Source organism: Anser brachyrhynchus (assembly GCF_964034855.1).
Source record: "Anser brachyrhynchus genome assembly, chromosome: 1".
NCBI lineage: Eukaryota > Metazoa > Chordata > Aves > Anseriformes > Anatidae > Anser > Anser brachyrhynchus.
The window spans coordinates 200789082-200814063 of record NC_137694.1 but is presented as its reverse complement, the minus strand read 5'-3'; the positions used below and the strand labels follow the sequence as shown (position 1 = coordinate 200814063).

Here is a 24982-nt window from a genome sequence, read left to right as displayed (position 1 = left end):
GGCTGCAGCTGGTCCTTTCAGACATGACTTTTATTTTAATGCTGTGACACGTACAGAATAAACACCCCCAAACCTGAATACAGTTGAGTTCAATAATGGAGAAGTGGGGGAAAAACAGTTGGGAACACGGTATTTCAGTTTACAGAGCAGTAAGGAAAGTTAGAATGACATTAAATTACTGCAATTAACACTAGCATCCTTTCTGCATTTAAGAGCTGTTCTGTTCTTCCTTGCAACAAACATGCAGCAACATCACAGCAGGACCTGAAAGAGAAGAGCACGCATTAGCACCATAATTCCAGAGAAAAGCCGTTTGAACTGTCTTCATGTTTTCCTATAGTTTAAAGCAACTAACTTGGTAACATGGTGCCCACGGAAAAGCAGTATGGAGGAACATGTTTATATATTCCTTACTGAAAATGTTTATGGGCAAAAAACATTATTTCCAGTGCCAGCTCTGATTAGAATTTTCTTACAGCCAGTGTCCATAGCATTCCAGTCCTGCACTTCCATCCCCCCTCCCTCGCCTATTTTGGATCTACTTGAAGACTTCCATGCAGCTCTAGGAACATGTCACACCCCCCAAGACAGAAAGAAGCAGCGTCCTCTCTCCATCAGCACCTCAAAAAGGTGACAGGGCAGTAGATCACCTTTTTTCACTCTAAGCAGCGTTACTACATCAGGTTTTATCTCCTCAGAAATAGACCACAGCACACACAACGTGTCCACAGCATCCTGCAGAGGATTTCAATGTACGGTCACTGCGTTAAGAGCTGCTGGTTTTTCAGCCACGCAAACCCTCTTTGAAGTGACCCTGAGCATCCTTTTTAGTACCAGCAATTCTGGTAAGCGCCTTACCTTCGGGCTTGCTCTGGCAGCACTCAGGTGTTGCTTTTCACCCCTCCGACGTTCAGCAACTCAGTAACTGACACTACAGGCTAGAAAGTCAGATTGTTAGCACGCACCATGAGTTACAGCAAACAGCAGTTGGATGCAGACTGCATGGAGCAGCCTTTTGTTTTCCCTGGTCTGTACGCGTGACAACCCTCTCCACGGCAGCTTCTGGAGCCTGAATTACCAGGTGAGATTCTAACTAGATCTTTGATTCCCTGGTAGCCCAAGTGTCAGGGCTGCCCAACAATAACAGCCACACACCTATCAACACCTCAGCAGGAACCTGCTCAGTTACCAGCGGAAGGGAGCATGTGTCTGACCTACGTTAAAGCTTTATCCCCAGCAGACCTAGTGCCACGCAAGGTGGCAGTTCAAGAGTCTGATGGACTTGCTTTACGGTCATGTCCACAGCTCACCAGAAACATAATATCCTAGCAGCCTTGGTAATGACCAGATTCAACCAGATTCTCACTGCTATTACCACTGACTTAAATCAATATTTAAGTCCCACATTTAAGTTTCCCATCCTTTTTTCTTAAGGACAAATCAAAATCATGCCAATATGTAAGTGAAGCCAGGCTGCGTATCAACAACAAGCCTAAAATGTTAAATGCTCCAAAAAAATAATTAATCACGACCAGCAACAGTCTCTGCTTCAGGAGCTACAAATCACTGCCTAACTCTGGGGCATCCACTCAAGTTCCACAAACACTGAGGTTTGACTTGCGGATGAAGCAGCTTGCCCAGGTACTGCCAACACCCAGGACCGCCTGCTACTAGGCAAGGATTCCTCTACTTCACTCGACAGTTTAATTCAAGTCCTAACAAATTAACAACCGCTATTCTGTGAAGTTGCCTGAAACCTTCTGAACTGACAAGTAACTCAGTGCTTACCAGTCAAACAGGTTGTTATCCTCTTCCACAGCTAATCCTTTTAAAACTGGGTCCCCTTTCTTCTGTACTCCAAATCACCTGTAAAAAAAAAAACTGAATACACCTGGGAAAACCAGCTCTCACATGGGGAAGCTGTACGTGGAATAAGGAGTGCACTCGGATCCTTGAAGAGGACAGAGTTTGTATCAGCAGAAATACCAGGTTTAACACACACACCAGAATGAAAACCAACGATGCTAAATGCCGAACTGCTGTAGCACTGTTTTTTGAACACCCCATCAGAGGAATGCTGCTGGGTGCAGATACCATACAGTGCAACAGGTGCAATAGCTCGATCCACCACTGCACACGTTAAGGTTCAAGCTCTTTCTTTCTATACCCACTCCACAAAAGCAGTCATGCATTTAAGAGAGAAGAGATTCCATGAATTTCAGCAGCTTCAGAACATTCAAGTGTTTACTTTTTCCAGAGTATTTTGCTTGTTTTACTTATTTTTACTTTAAGCTGTATTCTGTAGAACAGAATCCAGGAATTGTAACAGTATTGTAGTAAACTGGCTGAGAAGCTCAGAATTTAACTCAAACATTTGAAGAATTTGAAGATTAAAGGTAGATAAAGCAGTATTTATTGCTCAATTAAATAACACAACAAAAATGCAACATGTTATGAAGTTATTTCAAGACCAGACAGACACCAGAGTGCCGTCTTTTTTTCTTTTTAAAAAGCCATAGCAACCAAACCAAGAACTAGTAAATAACTGCTTTAGGATTAAAGCTGGACTAGACTGTTCCAAGACAACAAGAAAACTCACCCCACAAGCAACAATGAAATAATTTTGATACCTACACAAAAAAGAAAATTGGCTGACATCCCAGCCATGTAATTAACCATGTAAGTTACACTTGAAATCTCAGAACACATCTTTTGACTCTTACCAAGCTTCTCCATTTGCACCACTTCTCATTTGTGTGAAATGCAGAAGCCAGTACCTGAAGGAGAACATAACACATTATTTTTATTCCTCAAATGGTAAATGAAGGTTTGTCTTGTAGTTTTATCCCACAGAGCTAACAGGTAGTTCAGTGGGTAAAACTAAACCACAAGTTTGTTCTGTGAGGCGTTTCCAACGACATGAACCTACAGCAGAGATCCTATCGGGATAGACCTCACCATTGCTGTTACCACCAACTAATACAACAGATAAAAATCAAGCAGACCAGAGTAGTATAGTAGTTGCTCCTAAAGTGCCTTTTTACTTTTTCCCCAAGAAATTTAGGGGAAGAGGGAAGGGAAATGCACTAATATTTGGATAAGATGCAGTAATAACTCCTCCATATCGGCAACAGTTTTAATATTAAAAGCTAGTAATACCTGAATGGTAATAGACAGAGGAAATTAACTACAGAATTTATTTAAACACTTGCAACATATGTACATAACGTATTTATTTTATAATTTCCACTTAACATACTGAAAGTGAGCACTACTTCAGAATGCAGCAATGCAGTGTTGAGAGAAGTCCCGAGACGCTCCACAACACAGTAAGCTTGACTTGGTAAATAGTTCGGTCACTGAAACCCTGAGCCTCCCAGGCAGTAATGAACTTGCACAACCTCAGCTGGCACACTAACCTGCGGAAGGTTCGTACTCCTGGGAAATGGCTTTGTTTTTCTCATTTTCTGTGTCACCTGAAAAAGCAACATCATTACGGGGTTACAAAGTGACATACAAACAAGTAGAGCCTACAGCAGTACTTAAGTGATTTCTAATCACCACAAGCATTTCTGATAAGCTCTCTCACTGCAATCACACTTAAAGCTGCTACATCTGAATATAACTATGTAATTTGACAACTTTATTAATAAAAAGTCAGCTGTTATCTTTATTTACTGACAAAACACCGCTTGTTAAATATTCAGAATGGCCACCCAGAATAAACTGCGATGAAAAACACGTAACTGATTTGTTCAGAAAGGCTATTCTCACTCACTCTCTTCAGAGCAGTTGAACATTTTGCCAATCATCACAACAATTATCTTACACCACTCTCAACTCTGGAGGAAGGTAAGTATCTGATGCAGCAACACTGCATTTTCTCAGTAAGAAAAAAACAGCAGTGTACCAGCTCAATGGACTGAATTTAAGACTGCTAACTTGCACTGATCAACAGTCATAGGAATTTGGTATCAAACCAACTTACCAAGACACTCCTTCAGACTGGACTAGTGGGTGGGCTTCCTGAAAAGACAGTAAGTTACAGGATCTGAGAAACAGTTCTAAGTTCCCTCAGCATTTTAATAATTTTAAGACTCTGGTATTCTTATATTGAATAATGAACATTTCTTTTGAGATCAGAGACACGGCCCAGCCTGTCACAAAACTATCAACAAAATCTACCTGTGATTTAAGAAATTCGAACGCTACGGCACATGAGATGCAGAGGAGTTACCTCAACTGGTATTGGGATGTAAAGAAAACATGAATGAGACTACATTTTAAGGCAGCTTAACAAGTACATTTTCACGAACCATTTACAGGACTGGAGCACTGCATGCCTTTCTTGTAGCTGCCAACCTTCCTCTGTAGGCAGGATGCCAAATTCAAAAGCAAAACAAGCCAATCCTTGGGATTTCGTTTTATTGGAGCTACTTTTTGGACTATGCTTACATAATTGTTTCACTAGGCAAGCCTGTTACAGGCCTCATTGTCACCACTGCAATGGGCTTTACAGTGAGGAAAGCACAACCTGTTGCTGTTCTAGCCACGTTGTTCAATTCCGACACACGGTGAGTTGTGTCTATTTGCTGAAAAACGAGGCATAACGACACTTCACTATGCCTAGAGAATAACTTCTGGTTTTAAAACTCAGCCAATTAACTTTCTGATACTTTTGTGTTTCAGAACAACTACCTCCTCAGATACCTCCCACTGCAAGAAGCGTTCAGGAACAAAATATTATCAAGTAACAGTTCAAAGAAATTCTTCATCTACTTGTTTCAACAGAAACACCAAGTTAAATCAGCATGTCCACATGAAAACGACGCCAGCAGCTGAAACACTGCAGTGCTGCTTTTTGAATACATCATCAGAAAGACACTGCTGGGTACACGTCTTGCAGCATACAGGCTGATTACTTGCTCATTACTTAGCGCAATATTCAACGTACTTCTCTGAAAAAATTAATTCTCTCATGCTGAAGCTCAGCAGAAACACAAAGCTTACCTCTTTCCCTAATGCGTTCCACAGGAGTGCGCTGAGGTCAGCCAACAGTTGTCAAGAATTCAAACAGTCCAAAAAAAAAAAGTAAAAACTGCTCAGTGCTGCCAAGCCGGTGAATTCATCCACAAAGTCTGGGAAGGAAACAATGCAACTAGACTGTATTTCTGCAAAGGCGATACAAAATTCCTGCCCCGGATTCAGGATTTAGATTAAATGCTGCTTGAATAAATGCAAAGATTGTCCCTTCATATAAGTAACACAACCAATACATGCATCAGCTGTGGGTTGCGAAGAAGGGTTTTTTTTTAAGCACTAGGTTCCAGGTTTTTGTCTACAGCACCAGACAAAAACTGAACACGTGCTGAAACAAACTGAAGGCATCAGCTTTCACCTTTTTTTCACTATTTTTAGACTATATTTGAAGAGCACACAGAAATCACGTTCAATTTCTCAGTCTCCTATACACTTACCCATTAACAACTGTCACTTTTCATGCCATGCCTTCTATTTTTAGATGGGTATAATTTGGACTACAGTAACTGGGGCAACGAGTTCAGTATCAGATCTGCTGTTGTAAAAATCAATTGAAAATCAATTTAACACTGCACAAGTTCCCTAGTCCAGTACCCTTCCTACAGCAAAGGCCAGAAGATGATGCTGTGTTCCTACCCGCTTACAAGGAAGAATGCTCTCAGAAGGCTTCACTACTTTCTGTCTCTTGGCTTCCCACCTTGCAGATCTTTTCCTGTACAGTAACCCTACATAAAGTGTTCTTCTTCCATGCTATTTCCTAGGCCCTCCTGAAGACACGAGAACTTGACACATGAAAGAAGCTTCTTGAAAGAAGTTTCACAGCTTTAGTGATCCAGGACTACCTCCCTTCTGATGTTCCCATGACACAGGACATGCATTAAGATGGGATTTTACCAGAGGGAAGCAATCACAAGCTGCAGCTGCATGACACACGCCAGTACAGAAATTGGTGGGGCACCACCAGGAGACTAAGTGCACAGTAGCTCTCCAACCTCCTCAGCACAGAAGGCTCCAGGTAATATCCAAAACAAATCAAGTTTGTCCTCAGTTGCGAGGCCCTGCGGCATTCAACACCAGGTTAAACAGAAGTATTTCCATATATGACTTCTAAAAAAACTGCCTTTAATATGCAGGTACTACAGAATTATTTTACTTTCCAGTCAAGCAGAAGCTACAGGCTCTAATTTTGGTTAGACTGATAAAAGAAGTGTTACTCTGAACTTTCTCTCTCAAGGTTTCACACATAGTAGTGAAATTTAATTTATTCACCTGAAAATTTAACTTATTCACACTAGACTGTTTTTCAAAAACATTTTGTGAAGTAAAGCAAAAGCTACCTGACAAAAATAGCAACTACAAACCAAGTAACAGCTTACCTCTTGCATCAGTTGACTAGTATTTCATTATCCAAAAGCAAGATAAAACTGGAAAAAAAAAGGAAAGGGATAAGAACTGTTAGATATGATGAAGTAACGTGATTCCTAAAGCCAAAAGCTACGTTGAGCAATCAATTTAACAGCTGTAACAAGCTGGCTTTTCACGTGTACAAATCCAGTTCTAATCAGAATTGAAATTTAGTTCATTTCTGAGTCACTCAGCAGTTGAACAGAAAAATTCATCACGTGAACTGCAGAATGAGCAGCACTCCCTCCACACACCACCTCGCTACGCCTTACCCAGCAAGAACCCCACTCCTAGATCCAGGACGAGTCTGTGAAGCCATAGAGTACTTCTCAGGTAGATGCCTAAAAGAGTTACATTTAGCCATTAATTTTGGACCATGATTAAATATGATCTTCAATTACTGAAGGTAAGATTTTCGTAGTTCCATTCCCTACAGCTATTAAGTTGCAATAGAGAAACCTCAAGGGATATCTTCAAAGATTTGAAACCTTAATTCAAGCAAATAAAGAATGCAACTTGACCAATCCTCTTTGTACTGAGCACCCGCAGTAAATCCCCCCAGCTTGTCAGATCAGCAGATAGCTTGCTTTTTTTTTTGATCCCTTTTACCTGCTGAACAGCTGTTAGTTTGTTGCTGACAGCAATTTGGCCGTTACAGAATATTTGGGGCTGAACCCATTGCTTATTTACATCTCCTCGATTTGCAGGTAAGCTTTTTAAGCGTAATTTTTTAATTATTATTATTTCTACAAGAATCTCTTGATAGTGGTAATCTAGGAGTTATCACTTAATGCTCATTAGTCATGTTTCCAACCGGCTAAAGCACCTTTCAGGAAGGAAAATTTGGATTTGAGACAGCACTTGTTAAATACTATAATCCTAGAGAGCTTCCCACTTCTGCTTAGTTGCATTCACGAGACCCCATTAAAAAGAATCTTTAAACTGAAGTTATCCTGCACTGAAAAAACAGACAACTTCAGTTATAAGAATTGTCATCTTTCAAATGTATCAACAGCATTTTGTAGTAGCCTTGTTGAAACTATCTAACCACTTTAGTATTTTTTACTGCTGGAACACACAGATGAGCATTAAGCTTCAATTCTGTCTTCAACCTTTGCTCCGCTCTCCAAGTATTTTGAAACACAGCCTGCATTTCCTTGAGATACTGAATAACCCCTCAAGTATCACTCAGTCTTACTCCCCAGAGCTACCAAGTTGCAACAGGGAAAGGTCAAGCTTCCTCTGCAAAGCTATGAAAGGGGTCTCTAAGCCCCCCTTCATAACATGAACGCAGCTATGTATGTGCGCACACATGCTGCAACTAAATCACAAGATTTTGAACACTTAATTCTGCAATTCTATGACCCCTTGGTTACACAGGTTGCAGAAGCTAATATTTAAACAGGTTTACCAACCACTGCATCAAGGGTATTCGACAGGTAAACGCTTAACAAAACGATTACACTTGTTTCCTAACAGTCAGACACAAATAAACCCCATACACTCACCTTAAACCCAATCTGACTAGGCTGCTGAGTCGACAGCTTAATGTGGTCCTCAGACCAACACTTTAAACCAAGTAGGCCTTAATGAGGTATTCGAAGAGTGACTGCTGCCACCTCATTAAGCAGTTTTCTGTTCACTGGAGTGAGCCTCGCTGAAGCCCGGACTTAGCAGCAGCACGACTTTTCTTTTCTACTTCCACCACTCCCGTTGATTTTGCACGTTTTGTTTCTGTCTTGGATTTCTTCTTATTGGGAAGTTTGCTGCTTAAAACGAAACAGCTGTTGTCCTGAATCAATGAAAGACAGGGTATTCACAAGTCTAATTTTGAGACACCTCACTTTGATAAGGACATTATCTACAACTTTAACCTCAGAAGGTTATAGAGTTTTTGAAATTAAGGAATATTTACTCACCACTACTCTGACATCAAAGTCATCTTGATTATCAGCACCCAAGCTGTTATCATCGCTGAAATACACAAAATATAAATCAAACTCTACTCTTATAGTAGCCTAACATATTCATGCTATCTTCCTACTACAATCCCTGGCTTCTCGTAATGCGTATGGAAGTGCTACAGCTCGTGGGTGTAAGATACTACTGCTTTTACAGGAGGCTGTTCTCAGATGAGCTTCTGGCAACAGAATTACATCCCAGCTACCAACACAGGCAGGACAAATTCATTTTCACTATGGTCCCCAAGTTTTTACAGCAAGACAACTTCCCAGAAAGCTGGGACCATTTTAGTCCTATTGTCCCGGTTTCAGCTAGAATAGTTATTTTTCCTCCTAGTAGCTGGTAGGGTGCTGTGTTTGGGATTTAGGATGAGAAGAATGTTGATAACATGCTGATGTTTTAATTGTTGCACAGCAGTGCTTACACCAAGCCAAGGACTTTTCAGCTTCTCACACTGTCCGCAGCAGGCTGGCTGGGAGTGCAGGAAGAGCTGGGAGAGGACAGACCCAGGACAGCTGACCCAAAATCTACAGGCTTTCATTTCTCTTTAATTCTCTCCCCCATCGCAGAGAGGGAGAGAGAAGGATGAGTGAACAGCTGTGTGGTGCTCAGCTGCCCGCTGGGTTAAATCACAGCAAGTGGCACAGGGACAACTTGCTTCAAAACACTAAGTCTTCTAGTACTTAATTTCATATAAGGAATTCCCTCTTTGTATGAGCCACTTTGCATTTGTTCTGCAGACCTTTTTCTGCTCTTCTGTAGAAAACAGCATACCAATTACTGTTACCTACTTTAGAGGCTCACCCTAATACTTCAACATGCAAGAATTACCAGCTTGAGTGATAAATAGGTGAGCAATACCTGAACAGGCTTGTACCTTCACACTACCTTCTAGCTTCCCAGTTTTAAGGTGCTATGTATACTTACAACACTACGTCATCTTGCTGACTTTTTGATCCACTTATTGTGTGTAAATAAACTCTTTTGATCATGAAGACCTACGATATACCTTTTATACTATAAAATGCTCCACTTTATTTATTTGAATATTTGAGAAGAACAGGAAATATTTCATTCAGGAAAATATTTCAGGAAATATTTCCCCAAAATACAGATTTCAGTCAATCACATTTAGATTGCATAATGTTGATATAGGTTAACAAAAAGGGCAGATTTGAGCTCAATACACCTACAGCTTGGTCACAAAAACACACACTATTGAAGACAACTGTTCTTCCTCCTGAATTGTTCAGCTCTGTGTAGCAGACTGTCCTGGATCTGGCTGGGGTAGCTTCTTTGCAGCAGCCCATAAGGTGCTCCGGTTTGGATTTGTGATTGCAAGTTTTTTGTCTGTTGCTGAACAGTGCTTGGACAGCTTCACAACTTGCCCTTTCCTCATTCTGTTCCACCCACCCCACCCCCAAGCAAGCCGGCCTTCAGGTGAGCAAGAAATAGGAAGTGGACAGAGCAAGAGAGCCCACCTGAACTGACCAAAGGCTTATTTCATACTGTATAACATCAGGTTCAGCAACAAATACCAGGGGCTTGTTCTTGCTCCCACTCCCCATTCCCCTGCGCCGCTCAGGGGGAGGAGGTGGAAGAGGATGGATGGGGGGAAGGTGGTTTTAGTTCATTTTTTCAGTTTCTCACTCCTCTAGCTTGTTAGCAATAGGAAATAAGTTACATTATTCTCCCTACGCTGAGTTTTGCCTGTGATAGTAACTGGTGAGTGATCTCCCTGTCCTTGTTTTAACACACGAGCTGTTACCGTGCCATAGCGGTGGCTCAGCTGTTCAGTGTTAAACCACCAAGTGTGTTACTGACTTACAGGAGCACCTATTCATTTCGCCCACCAAAGTCATGCATCTACCCGTTGATAACAACATTGATGCCGTATACTCAACTTCGTGTTTTAGTTTAGAACAAAACAGCAAGCTTTTTACTCCCTAAAAATATAAGATTAACTTACTTCATCTCCTGGATAGGGGAAATGGGACCTTCATCATCTAAATACTTGTGTTTCCGTACTGCCAGACATTCTCTTTCTAAGTCTTCACTAGCTTGAAGTGTTTTTAAAGCCTTTTTGAGGTGTTCTTCATATTTGAGCATTTCAATGTACCGGAAATATCCCTTTGTAGCTGCTTGCTAAAGAAAAAAAACACATTGGGCAAGATTTTAAAAATACCACTATAATAAAGCAAAGAAATGAAGTATTTATAGTATCAACCCAATTGCAATATTAAATTGGCACCCTTATTTCAGCTGTGCTTTTCTTCAAGGTATTAAACAGAAAACAGCAAGTGTCCTGCGTAACAAAAATAAAACCAGGTTTGTTTCACTCTACGTAGCACATCGGGTAGAAACAGAAAATAACCAATTCACATTCACTGTTTTTAAAATAAATTCAAAATTAAAACATTTCTCCAGTAAAACAGGACTCACCTCATAGTCAAGAACCATCTTTAAGGGAATATGTTTTGTCCCATAATGTTTTTCAACAAAAGGGAATTGAAAACCCCGATGTAGAAGCCTTTTCCTTTGCTCTTGTGGTGAGGCTGTCAGTGGCGGCCTCCCAGTAGGCATGCATGTGCGCTCATGCCTTGTCTTTGCCTCCGTCTCAGTCTTCCTCTTCCTTGATGTACTCCGAAAATTTCTGTGTGCAGCAGCTTTAAACTTCCTTCCCCTGAAGTGATAGGCAAAAATGGCTTTCAAATTAAGCTTGGATTTCTTCTCTTTGGAGCTTTCAGGTAGTTTCACTGGACTCGGAGGAGACGGAGAAGAATCTGAACTTTCATCATCAGGCACTGTTACAACAGCTTCCACTTGTTGCCTTGAAGGTCGTGATTTCCTTTTTTGCTTTGAAGGTGCACTGGAGCACTTGGTGTGGTACTCACTGCCACTAAAAGCAGAAAGGTCACCAAAGAAACATTTACTTTCAACAGAATGCGTACATTTATGATGTATCATGCAGGTTTTGTGCATGAAAAGTTCTCCAACTAGCAATAAAAACTCACATTTCTGAATCACTGCTGTCCAGGATGACCTCAACTGAAGACTCCTCAGGAGTGGCACCCTTCTGTCTTGAGCGTGAACGTTTCCTGTGTTTATTTGTTGCGTGCTCATTTAACATATCTATTTCTTTCTGTTGAGTGCATATTAGATCTTGGGCATCAGGGTAATCGGAAACAGAAGCCTGGGATTCATCAGTCATGTTTCAACCTGTCCTAAAATCAATGAGCATTCAAGAAATTAAAGAAAATCCTCTGTTAAGCAGGCAAACCTCCCCTGCTCCGTTTCATAGGGTTAATTTCAAACAATTTGTGAGCAAACTTGGATATGAAGTTCTCCTGTACATGGACACATGCATGTAAGCCAGCAGCTTAACTTTAAAGGATGCTGCACATCTAAGTCATACTCAAACACTCACTTCACTGTAGTTTATAATAATTTTGAACTTATCCAGGCCTGTTGGCATGAGAAGCAACGCCATTTCCCTGTTCTTTAAGGCTTCCTGCTCTAACAATCTATCAACATTTTGTTTACTGCTATCAACAAAAATGGAGACTAGCCCCAAAAGAAAAAAGTAATTTTCAGCTGAATCTGCAATACAATCCACCCCTTGAGCTGCATAAATCTATACAAAATAGACTGGAACACACAGCAGAGGAACCTGCCCTCACTGTGCAATAGCCTAGAGTAATTTTATCTGCATGCTAGTCATTTACTAACCTCTAGTTCTCTACCTTGGGAGATTTTTACATGCCTTGTACATATATAAACCAGCAGTAATAGGTAAGATTAGCATGCCAAAACAAATAGTTACAGGACTTCAGCAGCTGTGACTACTCACAGGACTAAGTTCTATTTCCTCCCCAACCCATATAGCTACAAGCTATTATCAGAACAAAGGTGATGAATACCACAACTCCAGTGCAGCTGTTGTTACCATAAAAGCAGCAAATAAAAAGTCTTATTTTGAAATCTTAGAAAGTGGGCATTCTTTACTATCAAAGCTGTGGCACTGGAGACACACATGGATTGTTCTGCCGAAGTGCATTTGCCTTCTCAATGCTGACCAAAAAAAATTTATAATCACAAGGCTTACATATTCATTACATTTCTTGAAGAAGTCATACGTATTACTACTGGTTTACTGAAATTATGTATGTATGTTCCTCCCATCTGCACAGACTCAATGAATTGAAGCAGTGGTCATGGTGGTTGTTGCGGCCTCTTCATCCTTGTCTGTTTAACCCTGAGCCCGTTTTTCACTATTTCTTCCTTAAATAGTGTTGTTTTGCTGATGTGCCAGCTGAGTTACGCATGCTTTTTCATTTCTTTCTTATGTTGCGACCCTTTCTCCATTTCCTTTGATTTGTTAGTGCTTAACTAAGCAGAACATATAATACAAAATTCCTCACGAGGCAGGACATACAGCAGAAGGTTCCTTCCATGCTAATATCAATATTATTCAGCCCAAGAGATCTATCAGTATCACTGCACATCAGCAATTAAGTTTTAAACAGCCTACATTTGGGAATGAGTTTTTGCATCATATAACTGTTCAAGGTAGAACCTTCTTCCTTGCGCTTTTTTCTTCCAAAACTGAAGTCATTTATTTATCAACCTGCACTAAACACAGGTGTGGGAGTACAGCAGAATTGAAACTCTCCCTAATGGAGTTTCAGAAGCAGCAGAGGGGCTAAACATGCCCTCCTTTGGTGAGGGATGAAATGCAAAAAGGTACTGTAACTTTCCAAGACTCTTCTGGAGAATAAGCAAGCAGGTATTCTTTATTAACAGCACTGGGTACGTGGGGGATAATTCAACAAAACACACACACCCAAGCACAACAGTGAGTACTTATTTATAGTTTAGAGATATACATATTCACACAATTTCCAAGAAAGTAAAGTATTTAACATTAATGGCTTCCCAGAACTAACCATCATACTATCCCTCCTACTCTCACATGCGCAGTACCCCCTCTCTGGTAGTCACACTTTGGGGTCTTTTTGATTAAGGCTCAGTCTTCTTCACTGTGTACTTTTCCCCTTTCCATCTTTGTGCATGCTCAGTCATTGTTTAACTGTTTCAGCTGTCTTGCTCTTTAGAAGCTCAGCTACTTTAATTAATTTCTACTTCAGGGCACCATGTTCCCTTTTCAGTTAAGTTCTTCCTTACTCTTGTGATTGGAGCTAAGTCTCCCTATCAGTGAGGTTGATACAACTCAGCAATCCCTTTTCATTTGCGCACTTTATGTCTTATATTCTGTGTTTCAATTTGGAAGTAAGTTTTTGTATCATGTAACCTACTCCCTTGTGGTTTTTTTTTTCAAAACTTAAGTAATTTGTTTATAAACCTGCACTAAATGCAGGTGTTGGGGTACAGTGGGGCTGAAACTCACCCTAATGCTCTTCCAGAAGCGACAGTGGGGCCAAACGTGCCTCATTTGGTGCCAGAGCAACCACATGGCTGCTCTAATACTTGGGGCCATCCATACAAGGCCTGAACAACGCAAACTCCAGAACAAAAGCGCATGCAACAACGCCAGCTTTTCCTACTCGACTGCAGATAATACTTACAGTTCAGGGCTAAGCACCAGCTTCTACTTCGTCTCCCTCACCACCCGGCATGCCAAGCAGCTCCCTGAAAAAGAAAACCAATCCACTCATTACACATTGACGGATCCTTTCCCTCGGGAGAGCCAAAAGGCTGCCGAAAGGCGCCCAGCCCCGGGGCGGACATTTTGTGCGCGGCCACCCGCCCTTACCACAGCCCGAGGGCGCCCCGACAGCCGCGAGGGGAAGCTCGCCGCCGCCCAGCCCGCTCCTCAAGGCGATCCCCGGCTCCTTCCCCAGGCTCGCCCCTTCCCCAGGCTCATTCCTCAAGCAAGCTCCTGGCTGCAAGCGCTGGGCGAGCAGGAGGGACCTGCCATCGCCTCAGCCTCCCCTCGGCCGGGCGCCTCGCCCGCCAAATGGCGGCGGGCGCCGCGCTCCCCCTCGCTCCCCTCACCTCACGCTTCGGCGCCGCAAAGGGCTCGAAATGGCCGCCCCGGGGACTAAATAGCGGCCGGCTCTCGCGAGAGGAGCTGAGGAGGAGGGAGGGAAAGAAGGAGGGATGGACGGAGGTTGGGAGGGTCGGGCTGGAGGCGTCATGGAGGGGGTGGCGGTGCCGCCTCCAGGCAGCCCAGTCGGGGGAGGGACACCCCGGGAGGCGGTGGTTGGGGCCCGGCGCTCTCCCGGTGTCTCAAAGGGGGCCAGCCCGGTCCTGTCTCGTAGCCCAGCCTGAAACGGGCGCAGCTGCCGAGCTTTCCCCGCTCGCTGTGGGACTGTGGAGAAGTGCCGGTCGCGCAGGTTTGGCTCTGCGGCTCCTGGCGGTAACCGGGGGTTCGCCTTGTACTGGGCGGGCAGGGAGCGGAGCCGTGCTGCCGCTTCCCCGCCTCCTTCCCTCAGCTGCCCAGCCTCAATAACCCCTTCTTTCTTCCCCTGCTGACTTCAGCGGCAGCTTTGCTGTTTCCTCTCTCTCCGCCGTGTTTCCTCGCCTCTGCCTGATGGTCCCTCAGGGATCCCTGTCTCGTCCATCCTGACCCGCTCCTCTCCCGGTCCCGTCCTTCGAGCTGTCCCCGCGGCCCCCCGCATCCCCTCAGCCGAGGAACACGACGTTTGCAGACACATCCACAGATGTTCTGCTTTGCTTGGTGTCTTCTTCTCTCGCTGGCTGTCATCTTCAAAGTTTCCCTGAGACTTCACCCCCCCCCCCCCCCCCCCCCAGCATTTTTAGCCCGCCTGTAACTTTTCCTTTCTGGTTTCCTCCTTTCAAATTAGTTTTAATCCAGTTTTTGATACCAGGCACTTCCCACCCCATGAACATGCTACCTGTTTATCTGTGTTCTCCTGGCCCTTACCAAATCTCTGGTGTTGTTTTCCTGCTTGGAAAAGAAAAACTAAAAAATCTTTTTACATGCTTGTCATCTCAGCTCTTACTGCGCCATTCCAGATCTCTTCCTAATAATCTTACTGTTCCTTTAGTATTTGGGTCTATGACACATCAACACTGCTTTGAAAGCCTTCTGTACTAACCACACTGGAGTCCCCATACAATGGATTTCATTGCCCGTTGTCTCCTTCCCTCACCCACACCACACAAACTCCCTGCAAGTGCTGTTCCTTAGGCTGGTGACTAACTGATCTACTTCTCTTTTTGCTTGCTTTCAGGTCAACTACTATCTAGCAATCAGGTGATGTTTTTTACGGGACACTGAGCTTTATCCAGTTTTTCTGTTTCGTGACTGTGGTGAGCTGACTACTGTCCTTTAAACAGCAGGTGATGGCCTAGCTGTTACATTTGAGTCTACTTGATTGAACTGTGTCCAAGTCTTGCCTCAGTCCTTTGCACAATACCAGGTCTAGCCTGTCTACTCAATCTATTTCATGATTTTTCCAACTGGTGTCTTGAGTTCTGGCACAGCTTCCTTCTGGATGTGACAAAAGGTTCTTGAGGGGATGAGGTTGACTTAATGCTGCCAAAGCCATCTTCACTCTTTCTCTGATTTAATTACTCCCTTTCTTGTGTTCAGTGCGCACTTAAAGTCCTGGAGTTGGATTCGATCCATCTGTTGGTAGGCTTCTACCAGAGGCGCCAAATCCAGTCTGGTACCTTCTCTTCCACAAGCCGAAGAAGGGAGAGGGTCACTCATGGAGATGGATAAGACCAACTAGGATGAAATTTACTATACACAGATAGCTTTCTTTCTTCCTTTCTCTACTGCTCGCAACAGCAGTGCAGACTCGAGAGGACAGTTGTATAAAGACAGTTGTGGTTTGTTTGTTTGTTTCAATTGTAAAAGCTAGGAATTTGTTTTTAATAGAAGCTAAAAGTATACATTAGCAGGTAGCTCGTGTCATAGTCCTTTGTAACAAAAGCTCTGTGAGATCTGGGAATGTAATTTGGTTTTTTGGCTTTTTCCCACAAAACCTGAGATCTGGATGAGTGGGGCCCATTTTCTTTTTCTGTTGTGTGCAGCAAACACGTGCCTAAGGAGTTAATGATTGCTGTGGCTGAATTATAGATAGCATATAATCAGATATTTGTGCCCAGAGCTGGTGGTTTGCCCTAGTAGCTGACATTGCTGTTGCAAGGCTACCTGAAATATAGCTCATTTCAAAATGGACTATTACACTTATGTTCCAAACAGAACTTTTTGTTACGGGCTCTGTACCCATACAGAGCCCAATACGGTAGAACTTGCTGCTGCTGTTTTCTGTTTTGAGATGTGCTGCTAGCCTGTTTCCCTCTGGAAAGGGAAGCACGTGCCCATAAGCAAGTGGAGACCATGTCACAGCCAAGGTTGAAAGTCCGCAGTAACCGATGCTTGAAAGAGTAAACATTAACGTAGGGAAGACCTGGGGAGGCAACTAGCGTGCTTTAGAAAAGCCCAGTTTTCTTTCAAAACAAATTATGGCTTCTTCCAAAGCACATAAGAAAATTAACAGTAACCTTGAAGCTGTTAGTCTTTCCCTTGAAGACATAATTGCGATTCTACTGTTGTCTATGTATTCTTGCATGAATTTGAAAAATAAGTTATGTATTGAAAACAGACTGTTTTAATCACTAAACCATTACCCTTGTTGACAGATCAGTCACTTCTACAGTGTGTGATAATATATTTCTTACCTGAAGAAATCAGTAACAATCAGGAAATGGCCAAAGTTGAAAGGTTTGCTTTTCATGTTCCAAGCCTGGAGGAGCTTGCTGGAGGTAAGTCATGCAGAGAGTATAACTTATTATGAACTTAAAATGTGCTCTTCAAACTTACTTTAAAGCTTTTATCGTATCCTCTAATACATGCAGAATGTTCTTGTTAGTACACTAGGATGTAAAGAAAAGCACTGTTTTTTTATATGCTGTTCTTTAAAAACAAATGACACCTCCCCTTCCCCCTAAAAATTCTTGCCAGATAATCTTCATGTGAATGGAAACATGACAGGCAATATCCTGTAAGAGCAGACGCTTCCAGACAGTGTCTGGAGATTATAATAAAGCAATTGCAAACAGTCTAGTTCATGTATTTCAAAAAGTCATTGCCTTGTCAGCTAAAACTTTCTTCCTTCTTTGCTCTCATACCATACTTGACTGTGATCATAATTTCCTGCCCTTGTGAAGCAAAAACACTGCTGAATGTAGTTTAAGGTTATACATGTTACTTCACAGCTACGGTACATCAATTAAAAGCTTTGTAAAATTCATAATTAATGTGGTAACTAATAATTCTCTGAACAAGCTCTTGATCTTCTCCAGTGTTCTGGCTTGAGAAACAATGCGCTTATAGGCACTACCATTTAAATCAATAGATTTAAAATAAATTTACTTAAAGTATATGTTCTTTAAAGTATCTTGCTGAAATAAAGCCTAAAAATATTTTGTGCTGTTAGTTAACTTGTCAACCCCTTGGCAATGTTGCATTGCCAATAACTTTGCCATTACTTTTTTTTATTACAGTTTTGCAGAAAGGGCTTAAAGAAAACTTTGCTGATGCTCAAGTCTCTGTTATAGACTGTCCTGATCTGACTCAGGAACCTTTCAACTTTCCTGTTAAAGGTAACCTAGCATTCCTGTCTTCCACAAAGGCTTCTGCAGTTCTTGCTACCTGATTGCACTTGGTTTTGATCTTCTAGAGATGTTAGGAGAGCTTAAGTCATTTTTTTCAGGTACAGAATATGCATGAGAGGAAAGCTACATTTTACTCTTGGATTTGCTGCCTAGTTGATGTACGAACAAGGACAAATCATTCAAGTGCTTGTCATCATTTTCTTTCTTAACCTATGATTGCAATACACGCTTAGGAAATAAGCTTTATTTATTAAACTCTAAAGGTTTTGAAATGAAGTTATCTTCCAGCTGGAGAAATGTTTTTGATCCGTGACAATCACTATCTGAACCTAAGGAGCTGCACTTCCATTTGGTGTAAATTCCTGCCATCCATGTATGTCTGTGAAATGAAACTGTCTTATTTTGAGTGGGATTCATTGTCTTTGACATTAGCTGTCTAGAAGACAGATGCCTCATGTCATCTGTTCTACTCATCTGAGTTCAGTGTCATCAACGTAGGTGAAGAAGCACCTTGAGAAGGTCATGCATCCCTTCTAAAGTTTGAGTCTGACTTTCTAAAGAAGTTTGAGGAACCAGTTCTTTGGTGCATTAGACTGTGTGCTTACTTAAGAATTTCACAGAAAACATTTTACCAAGCTAACTGGCTGTATTCTTCCAGGAATCTGTGGAAAGCCTAGAATAGCAGATGTGGGAGGTGTTCCTTACCTCATACCCGTTGTACAGAAAGAAAAAGTGAGTATTTTTCTGTAGCTGTGGGGTTTAAATACGTTTTTAATAGAAAAGGAATATCTTGTTGAAATAAAAACAAAACCAAGGACTAATGGGTACTATAAGATTCCACTTTTGTAAGAAAGTTAGTTTTCAGTGTTGTGTTAGATTGATTCTGATGTGTGTTAAGCACAGACCATATCAGGAAATCTTACAGATCTTAGCAAAAATTTCATATACTGTCTTGTATCTGGTAGTTCATCTTCTCCTGCTTTCAAATACCAGATAGTATTGAAAGCAAACAATTTGTGACAGGAGCCATGGAAAGAAATACTAAACAAAGGGCTTGTCTGTGTGTTTATGTATGGTTTGTTGAAGTCAGTGATTTCAAGTCACAGCCGTGCTTCTTTGTAAAACCTGGCTGCATTTGTTTGCATTTTCAAGCCAACACTAGATTCGCATTACTGTTCTTTTCCAAGAATATCATGCTTCCTTTCTGAAACCTGGCCCTATCTGTCTCTATATGATATTCTCTTCCATGTGATTTCTTTTTTATTTTATACAAATACAATTTTCAATAGAAACAATAATTCAGTTTTTGGTAAATGGCAGGGGAACATACAGGCAGACTCTCTCTTTCACAAAATGGTCAGGGCTATACCCAATCTGTTACTACTAAATGTTGTGTTGTTCAGACTTGGGAACTGTATTCATCCTAATTATCCAAAATACCAATGAGGTGTTGTGAATGAAATGCATCCAGAGGTTACAGTGAACAGAATGATAACTCCAGATCAGAGCACAACACCACAATCAAAGGTTTGTGTCTCTTGCAGGTTTATGATCTCAATACAGTTGCAAAAGACATAGAGCTACCTGGAGCCTTCATTCTTGGAGCTGGAGCTGCTTCATCTAGGATTCTTGGTGTAAATGCTGAGGTCGGTAACAAAAAGTGTGACAGTTCTCAGTGAATTTGTGGAAGTATCGAAATAGTAGAGCAGTATCATGCTCGGCGTTTCCTATTTACAACAAAATGATCATTTAATGTAAACCTTTCATGCCAAAAGCACATAAACCACATGAGAAGGAATTAGATGAGATGCATACTATCGATATAATACAAATTGATTTTTAACTTGTAGTTTCCAGAAAGCATGTGATTGATTTGAAGCACACAGAAAACATGATTTTCTTGAAACTGACTGATGACACGTTTTAGAAATGTCTGTCCGAGTTACCTCTAAATACCTTTGAAATGCCTCCTGTCTTTTGCCTTCTCGAGTGACTTTGTTTTACCATTCTACATTTTAAAGTTTCCATATACAAAACGTTTACCTGCAAGAGAGGCAGGAGACAAAAACTACTGCCTCTGGAGGCTTTTGGTTAGTCAGAGCCCTTTCAAGCATAGATCCTTGGGTTTGCCATCCCCTTTTGATTAATTTATTGGCAGATGAGATAGACTATCCCAGCACTGAATCTGGACCACTGTAGTAGTGCTTGCTAAGGTACAACTCGAGAAGGTATTATGTAGAATTCCAGTACTTGCATGGCAGGGCTCAGATCTCAAAGGCTGGACTTCTTTAACACTAATATTCATCTTCAGAAAACATTACGTTTAACTCTTCAGAGAAAGTAAAAATGATTTCTGGAGGTTCTATTGCGTGAAAAAATTAGCACATTTTCCTCATCCTGAGAGATGAAGGGCATGTGATGAAGGGGATATTTCTTGGGATCATGGTCCAACACTTAAATTTACGTTCATTTGACTGACTCTTACATGTTCTTATTAACTTAGTTTGACTTATTACATGTTCTTTTTCTCAGTTTATCCCTATTGTTCAAGCTCAGAGTGATAAGAAGCCTGCTGTAAATGGGAGCTACATCGCTCAGATAAATCCTGCAGATAAAGGGTGCCTGCTCGAGAAGTACAGCAGTAAATACACTGACTGCGAGTTTGGGCTGTTGGCCAATCTTTATGCCAGCGAGGGCCAACCTGGTAAGGTGCGTCCTTGGAGCAAAGGTGACTTTGCTTGCAGAGCTTTGTGGCTGAAGGGAAATCCATGTTTCAATGTTTTAAAATCAGTTTTATATGATAATAGTAAAGAAGCAATTCTATGAAAGAAATATCCAAACGGAAAAAACTGCTGTTGGTGAACAAGGAGAAAAATTGGTGGAGACAGAGAAGCGTTTGAATTTTTGAGGAATAAGTAATAGTTTAGTAAAACTTTTCCCTTATAAATCATCCATTCAGATCCAGTCCAAACATGCAGTGACTTAAGGTTATTGCTGTACAGTGACTGACCTGCGTAAATCATTTCTGTGCACTTACTTATTTTTTGGAGGTGTATTGCCCCCAGCACAGCTAGCACAAAGCAGTGTTGGCAGAGCAGCAAAAAAGCTGTTTACTGCACGGAAACTGAGCAATCTTTTCAATTAAGAGTTTCTAAGAGCTGAAGCCAGCTGGTGGATAGAAGGGGGTTGCTTATACCATTGTTTCATGTGTGGCTAAATGACTTGTGGGCCAGTACTCTTCACAAAGTTAGTGTTGAACAAAGTTGATCAGGTACTGAAAGGACATGGAGCAACAGCTGTGGGGAAAGTCATGCTGTGAAACAGAAATCTTGGGTTGTGAGTGTGGGAGAGTTTCAGAGCAGCTTTCACAGACTGGTGCAGGCTGTTGCTGGAAGATAGCAGTGATGAAATAACTTTATTCTCCAGGTCATTGAAGTGAAAGCCAATGGAAGAACTGGGGAACTTAATTTTGTCTCTTGTCTGAGACAAATTTTAGAGAAGCACTATGGAGAAAAGCCAGTTGGGATGGGTGGTACGTTTGTCATTCAGAAGGGGAAAGCAAAGATTCACATTATGGTAAGTTGCTCTCAATTCATATCGCTGTCTTCATTCTTCTGAAAACAGAAGTATAAATCAAGGTGTAACCTCTCATTGCCCTGACTTTCTCTTTGTATTTTTAAATTTATGTGTGAACTGTTACGATAAGCAGTGTATTAAACTAAGAAGCTGATATTACAAAACTGGCATCCCATAACTAACAATGCTGTATTACTTGGCCTTAACACTGTGATCTTTTCTTTTGAAATCCATGGGCAACTAGAGAAGGAACTGTAGAACTGTTGTGAAGTGAAATAAAATGAAATACAGGCACTGAGATGATACTTACAGAAAGCAATAAACATTAAAAAACAACTATTTGAGCTTCTAAAATATAATAAGAGGAGAATCCTCACTTCAGCAGCTTTCCCACTAAGCATCTGTGATGAAACAACTAATATTCTGATCACTTTTGTTTCTGGCAGAAACACAGTAATGGGTGAGCTTCTGCAAGGCAAGAAGTAATTTGAGCAGAATAGTGGGGTGGGGAAAGGTGAAGTAAAGTTTCTAGAGAAAAAGTGTCTTGGTATAAGTAACTTCATCTCACTTAAAGCTTTTGTTTTTGCTGTAGCCTCCAGAATTTTCTGCTTGTCCTCTGAACACTGATGAGGATGTGAATAACTGGCTCAAATTCTTTGAAATGAAGGCTCCGCTGGTTTGTCAGCCAGTAATCGTTTCCAGGGATCCAGTGAGTCTCTTCCTCATTTCTGAGTGTAAACTAGGGCTTGTGATGGATTTTGTCTTGGATATGATTTTCACTTTAAGAACAGGAGTGTGTATGTATTGCTTTAAATGCTTCCAGAGGGAGTGTGATGAAATACAAGCTTCTCATTTCTGTCATTGGTTTGAATTTTAGGCCCAGTCAATCAATTTGGGAATGTAGTGGGTGTTCACAGAGGATTGAGGTTAATGGTTCTGTTCCAATTGCAAGTGTGCAAGTGTTTGCATCCCAAACCTAACAGCACAGTTTGCATTTACAGCTAGGCACAGCAGGAGGAATGTCGAGAGCACGGAAGCTTGATCAGCCAAGTGTTCTTGTAGCTCACTTTTAGAAGCCTCTTGCCAATGCTGTGTCAAAATGTGTACAGCATGTGTCTCAATTGCTGATGCGAATTAGAGCCTGCAATTCCTCATGTTAGAAAGATACCTAGCATCTTTCACAAGCACTAAAATCAACAACAAACAATTCAGGATAAAAAGCAATCAGGTTTCAAAAGCCATTTAGATGTTCACCGTTAGGAAGGCTGTGTTCAGAAGTAACCGGGAAGCCATAGACGAAATTGACTTTTTAAAATAACAATGCAGTAATAAATAATATAAGTAAAAATTTCCAGAGTGAAATGAGACATGCTGTAGGCTTGAATACGCTCAGTGGTGTGACTTTATTGTGTCTTTATTTAGCAGCTTTTGGCTTAAGACTAAATTGTGTGCGTCTTTCCAGAATCTAATGCTGAGTACTTAGAAAACAGCTGCCAACAGCTGCTCCGTTCCGAATGAGTACGAGTTGTGTAGTGGATGCAGCTGGAGCATTCTTATCAGTATCCATTGGAAGCACAACAGCACTCAGCTGGGGCAGTGTTCTTGGAAACGCGTGAATGCCATCACAGAGATGACAGTGGAAGACAGCTTTAATCCTGCGTTAATGAACTGTTCTGTTTCTTGCATTCAAATGCCATAGCATTACTCACCAGTATCCTCTGGATATATAAAATTGATAGGGGTGGTGTCACCGGCGAGGATGCTAGTTGTTATTTTATTTGCTATTCTTCCTGTTTTCATCCAAGCTGGCCCTCAGAACTGGAGTAGAGATTGTCCCTTTATTGCATGTTTCTTTGGTATTCAGTGCAGAGGGGTTCTGATTTCCAGTAGGGCCTCCTTGATAAGACTGATTTAATCCCAAATTAGAAAAGAAAAAAGGAAATCTCTGGGAGATTAACAGCAAAAGCTGGGGGCTCTCAGGGTTTCTAAACTCTTTTCTGTCCTGTGGTACAGACTCATATAACTCCTCTTAGTTTTTCTTACTATTAGTTTCGCAAGCACCTCGCAAGTTTTCATTGCTTAATGGCTGTAGCATCCTTTGAGATCTGTGGAAATACAAATGCGAGATTATCCAAGTACTTTTAAATACCAATTCTAGGAAAGCGTGCTCACAGCCCTTTCTTTACTCACAGGGTTTCGACCTGCGCACAGAGCACACGCACTGCTTCAGCGCCCATGGGGAAGGAGGGCACTACCACAACGACACCACGCCGGACAGCGTGCAGTACTGCGGGTATTTCTTGCCTGCAGAGCTTCTCTTCCGTATTGACAGGCCCAAGGAGACGCACATGGTTGGCAGAGACTAAGCTGGCCCGTCCACAGGGAGGCTTTAATGAAGGCGTAGCAATTTAATTTTGTTAAGTAAAAATGCTGATTTTTGTAACGCTTTTAATTATGCACATATTTATCAAAGTCAAGAACAAAAATGACAGCAATAAACTTCCAGCCTTTTAGATTTGTTAAGGAGAGAAAATCAGAGTTTATTTGTAATTGGAGTGGTTATGGCTAAATTCAAGCTGTAATTTCACTGGAGTGTTACTAATAACGTATTTTTTGCTGTTCGGTTCCTCTTCTTGCATGGTTGTTGCTGATGATTGATGATGTTTTATTGTAGACAACACCAAGCTGGGAGGAAGTGTTGATCTGCTGGAGGGTCGGAAGGCCCTGTGGGGGGACCTGGGCAGGTTGGGTCGATGGGTAGAAGCCAATGGGATGAGGTTCATCACGGCTAAGTGCTGGGTCCTGCACTTGGTGCACAACAACCCCATGCAATGCTACAGGCTTGGGGCAGAGTGGCTTGAAGGCTTTGTGCAGAGGAAAAGGATCTAGGGATGCAGATTGATGCTCGCCTGAACATGAGCTGGCAGTGTGCCTAGGTGGCCAAGAAGGCCAACGGCATCCTGCCTTGGATCAGGAGTAGCGTAGCCAGCAGGACCAGGGAGGTGATCGTTCCCCTGTACTCTGCTCTGGTGAGGCTGAACCTTGAGTGCTGTGTTCAGTTTTGGGCCCCTTACCACAAGAAGAACATCGAGGCCCTGGAGCATGTCCAGAGAAGGGCTACAAAGCTGGAGAAGGGCCTGGAGCACAAGTCCTGTGAGGAACGGCTGAGGGAACTGGGGTTGTTTAGTCTGGAGAAGAGGAGGCTCAGGGGAGACCTCATTGCTCTCTACAGGTACCTGAAAGGAAGGTGTGGGGAGCTGGGGGTCGGCCTCTTCTCACAGGTAACTAGTGATAGGACCAGAGGGAATGGCCTCAAGTTGTGCCAGGGGAGGTTCAGGTTGGAAATGAGGAGACATTTCTTCTCAGAAAGAGCAGTCAGGCATTGGGA

At 42.0% G+C, this 24982-nt stretch overlaps 2 protein-coding genes across 15 annotated transcripts; one reads left to right on the top strand and one right to left on the bottom strand.

The window, feature by feature from the left end:
- Window positions 1-12: 12 nt before the first annotated feature.
- TAF1D (TATA-box binding protein associated factor, RNA polymerase I subunit D) lies at window positions 13-14554 on the bottom strand. 13 transcript variants are annotated; one of them, XM_080567016.1, is made up of 16 exons: window positions 14180-14554; window positions 13992-14055; window positions 11421-11630; window positions 10849-11305; window positions 10376-10551; window positions 8364-8418; window positions 7953-8236; window positions 6717-6785; window positions 6417-6464; window positions 5011-5138; window positions 3989-4026; window positions 3420-3476; window positions 2724-2777; window positions 1789-1866; window positions 859-938; window positions 13-264 (listed from the first exon to the last, which is right to left on the bottom strand). In XM_080567016.1, exons 3-7 carry the CDS (start codon window positions 11615-11617, stop codon window positions 8084-8086), a joined length of 1038 nt encoding a protein of 345 aa, XP_080423142.1. In that variant the 5' UTR covers window positions 11618-11630; window positions 13992-14055; window positions 14180-14554; the 3' UTR covers window positions 13-264; window positions 859-938; window positions 1789-1866; window positions 2724-2777; window positions 3420-3476; window positions 3989-4026; window positions 5011-5138; window positions 6417-6464; window positions 6717-6785; window positions 7953-8083. The 13 variants fall into 13 exon arrangements, with proteins under 13 accessions (XP_080423142.1, XP_080423144.1, XP_080423150.1 ...); XM_080567018.1 differs by having other exon boundaries at window positions 3985-4026; window positions 5011-6098; window positions 11421-11625; window positions 13988-14055; window positions 14422-14503; XM_080567024.1 differs by having other exon boundaries at window positions 5011-6098; window positions 11421-11625; window positions 13988-14055; window positions 14422-14503.
- Window positions 14555-14558: 4 nt separating this feature from the next.
- Window positions 14559-24213, top strand: LOC308182461 (ester hydrolase C11orf54). Of its 2 annotated transcripts, XM_080567147.1 has the most exons (10): window positions 14559-14762; window positions 15624-15732; window positions 17044-17166; window positions 17908-18006; window positions 18677-18750; window positions 19563-19664; window positions 20551-20727; window positions 21445-21594; window positions 22187-22303; window positions 23787-24213. In XM_080567147.1, the coding sequence occupies exons 3-10, from the start codon at window positions 17109-17111 to the stop codon at window positions 23958-23960; spliced, it is 951 nt and encodes a 316-aa protein (XP_080423273.1). In that variant the 5' UTR covers window positions 14559-14762; window positions 15624-15732; window positions 17044-17108; the 3' UTR covers window positions 23961-24213. The 2 variants fall into 2 exon arrangements, with proteins under 2 accessions (XP_080423273.1, XP_080423274.1); XM_080567148.1 differs by lacking the exon at window positions 15624-15732 and having other exon boundaries at window positions 14610-14762.
- The last annotated feature ends 769 nt before the right edge of the window (window positions 24214-24982 follow it).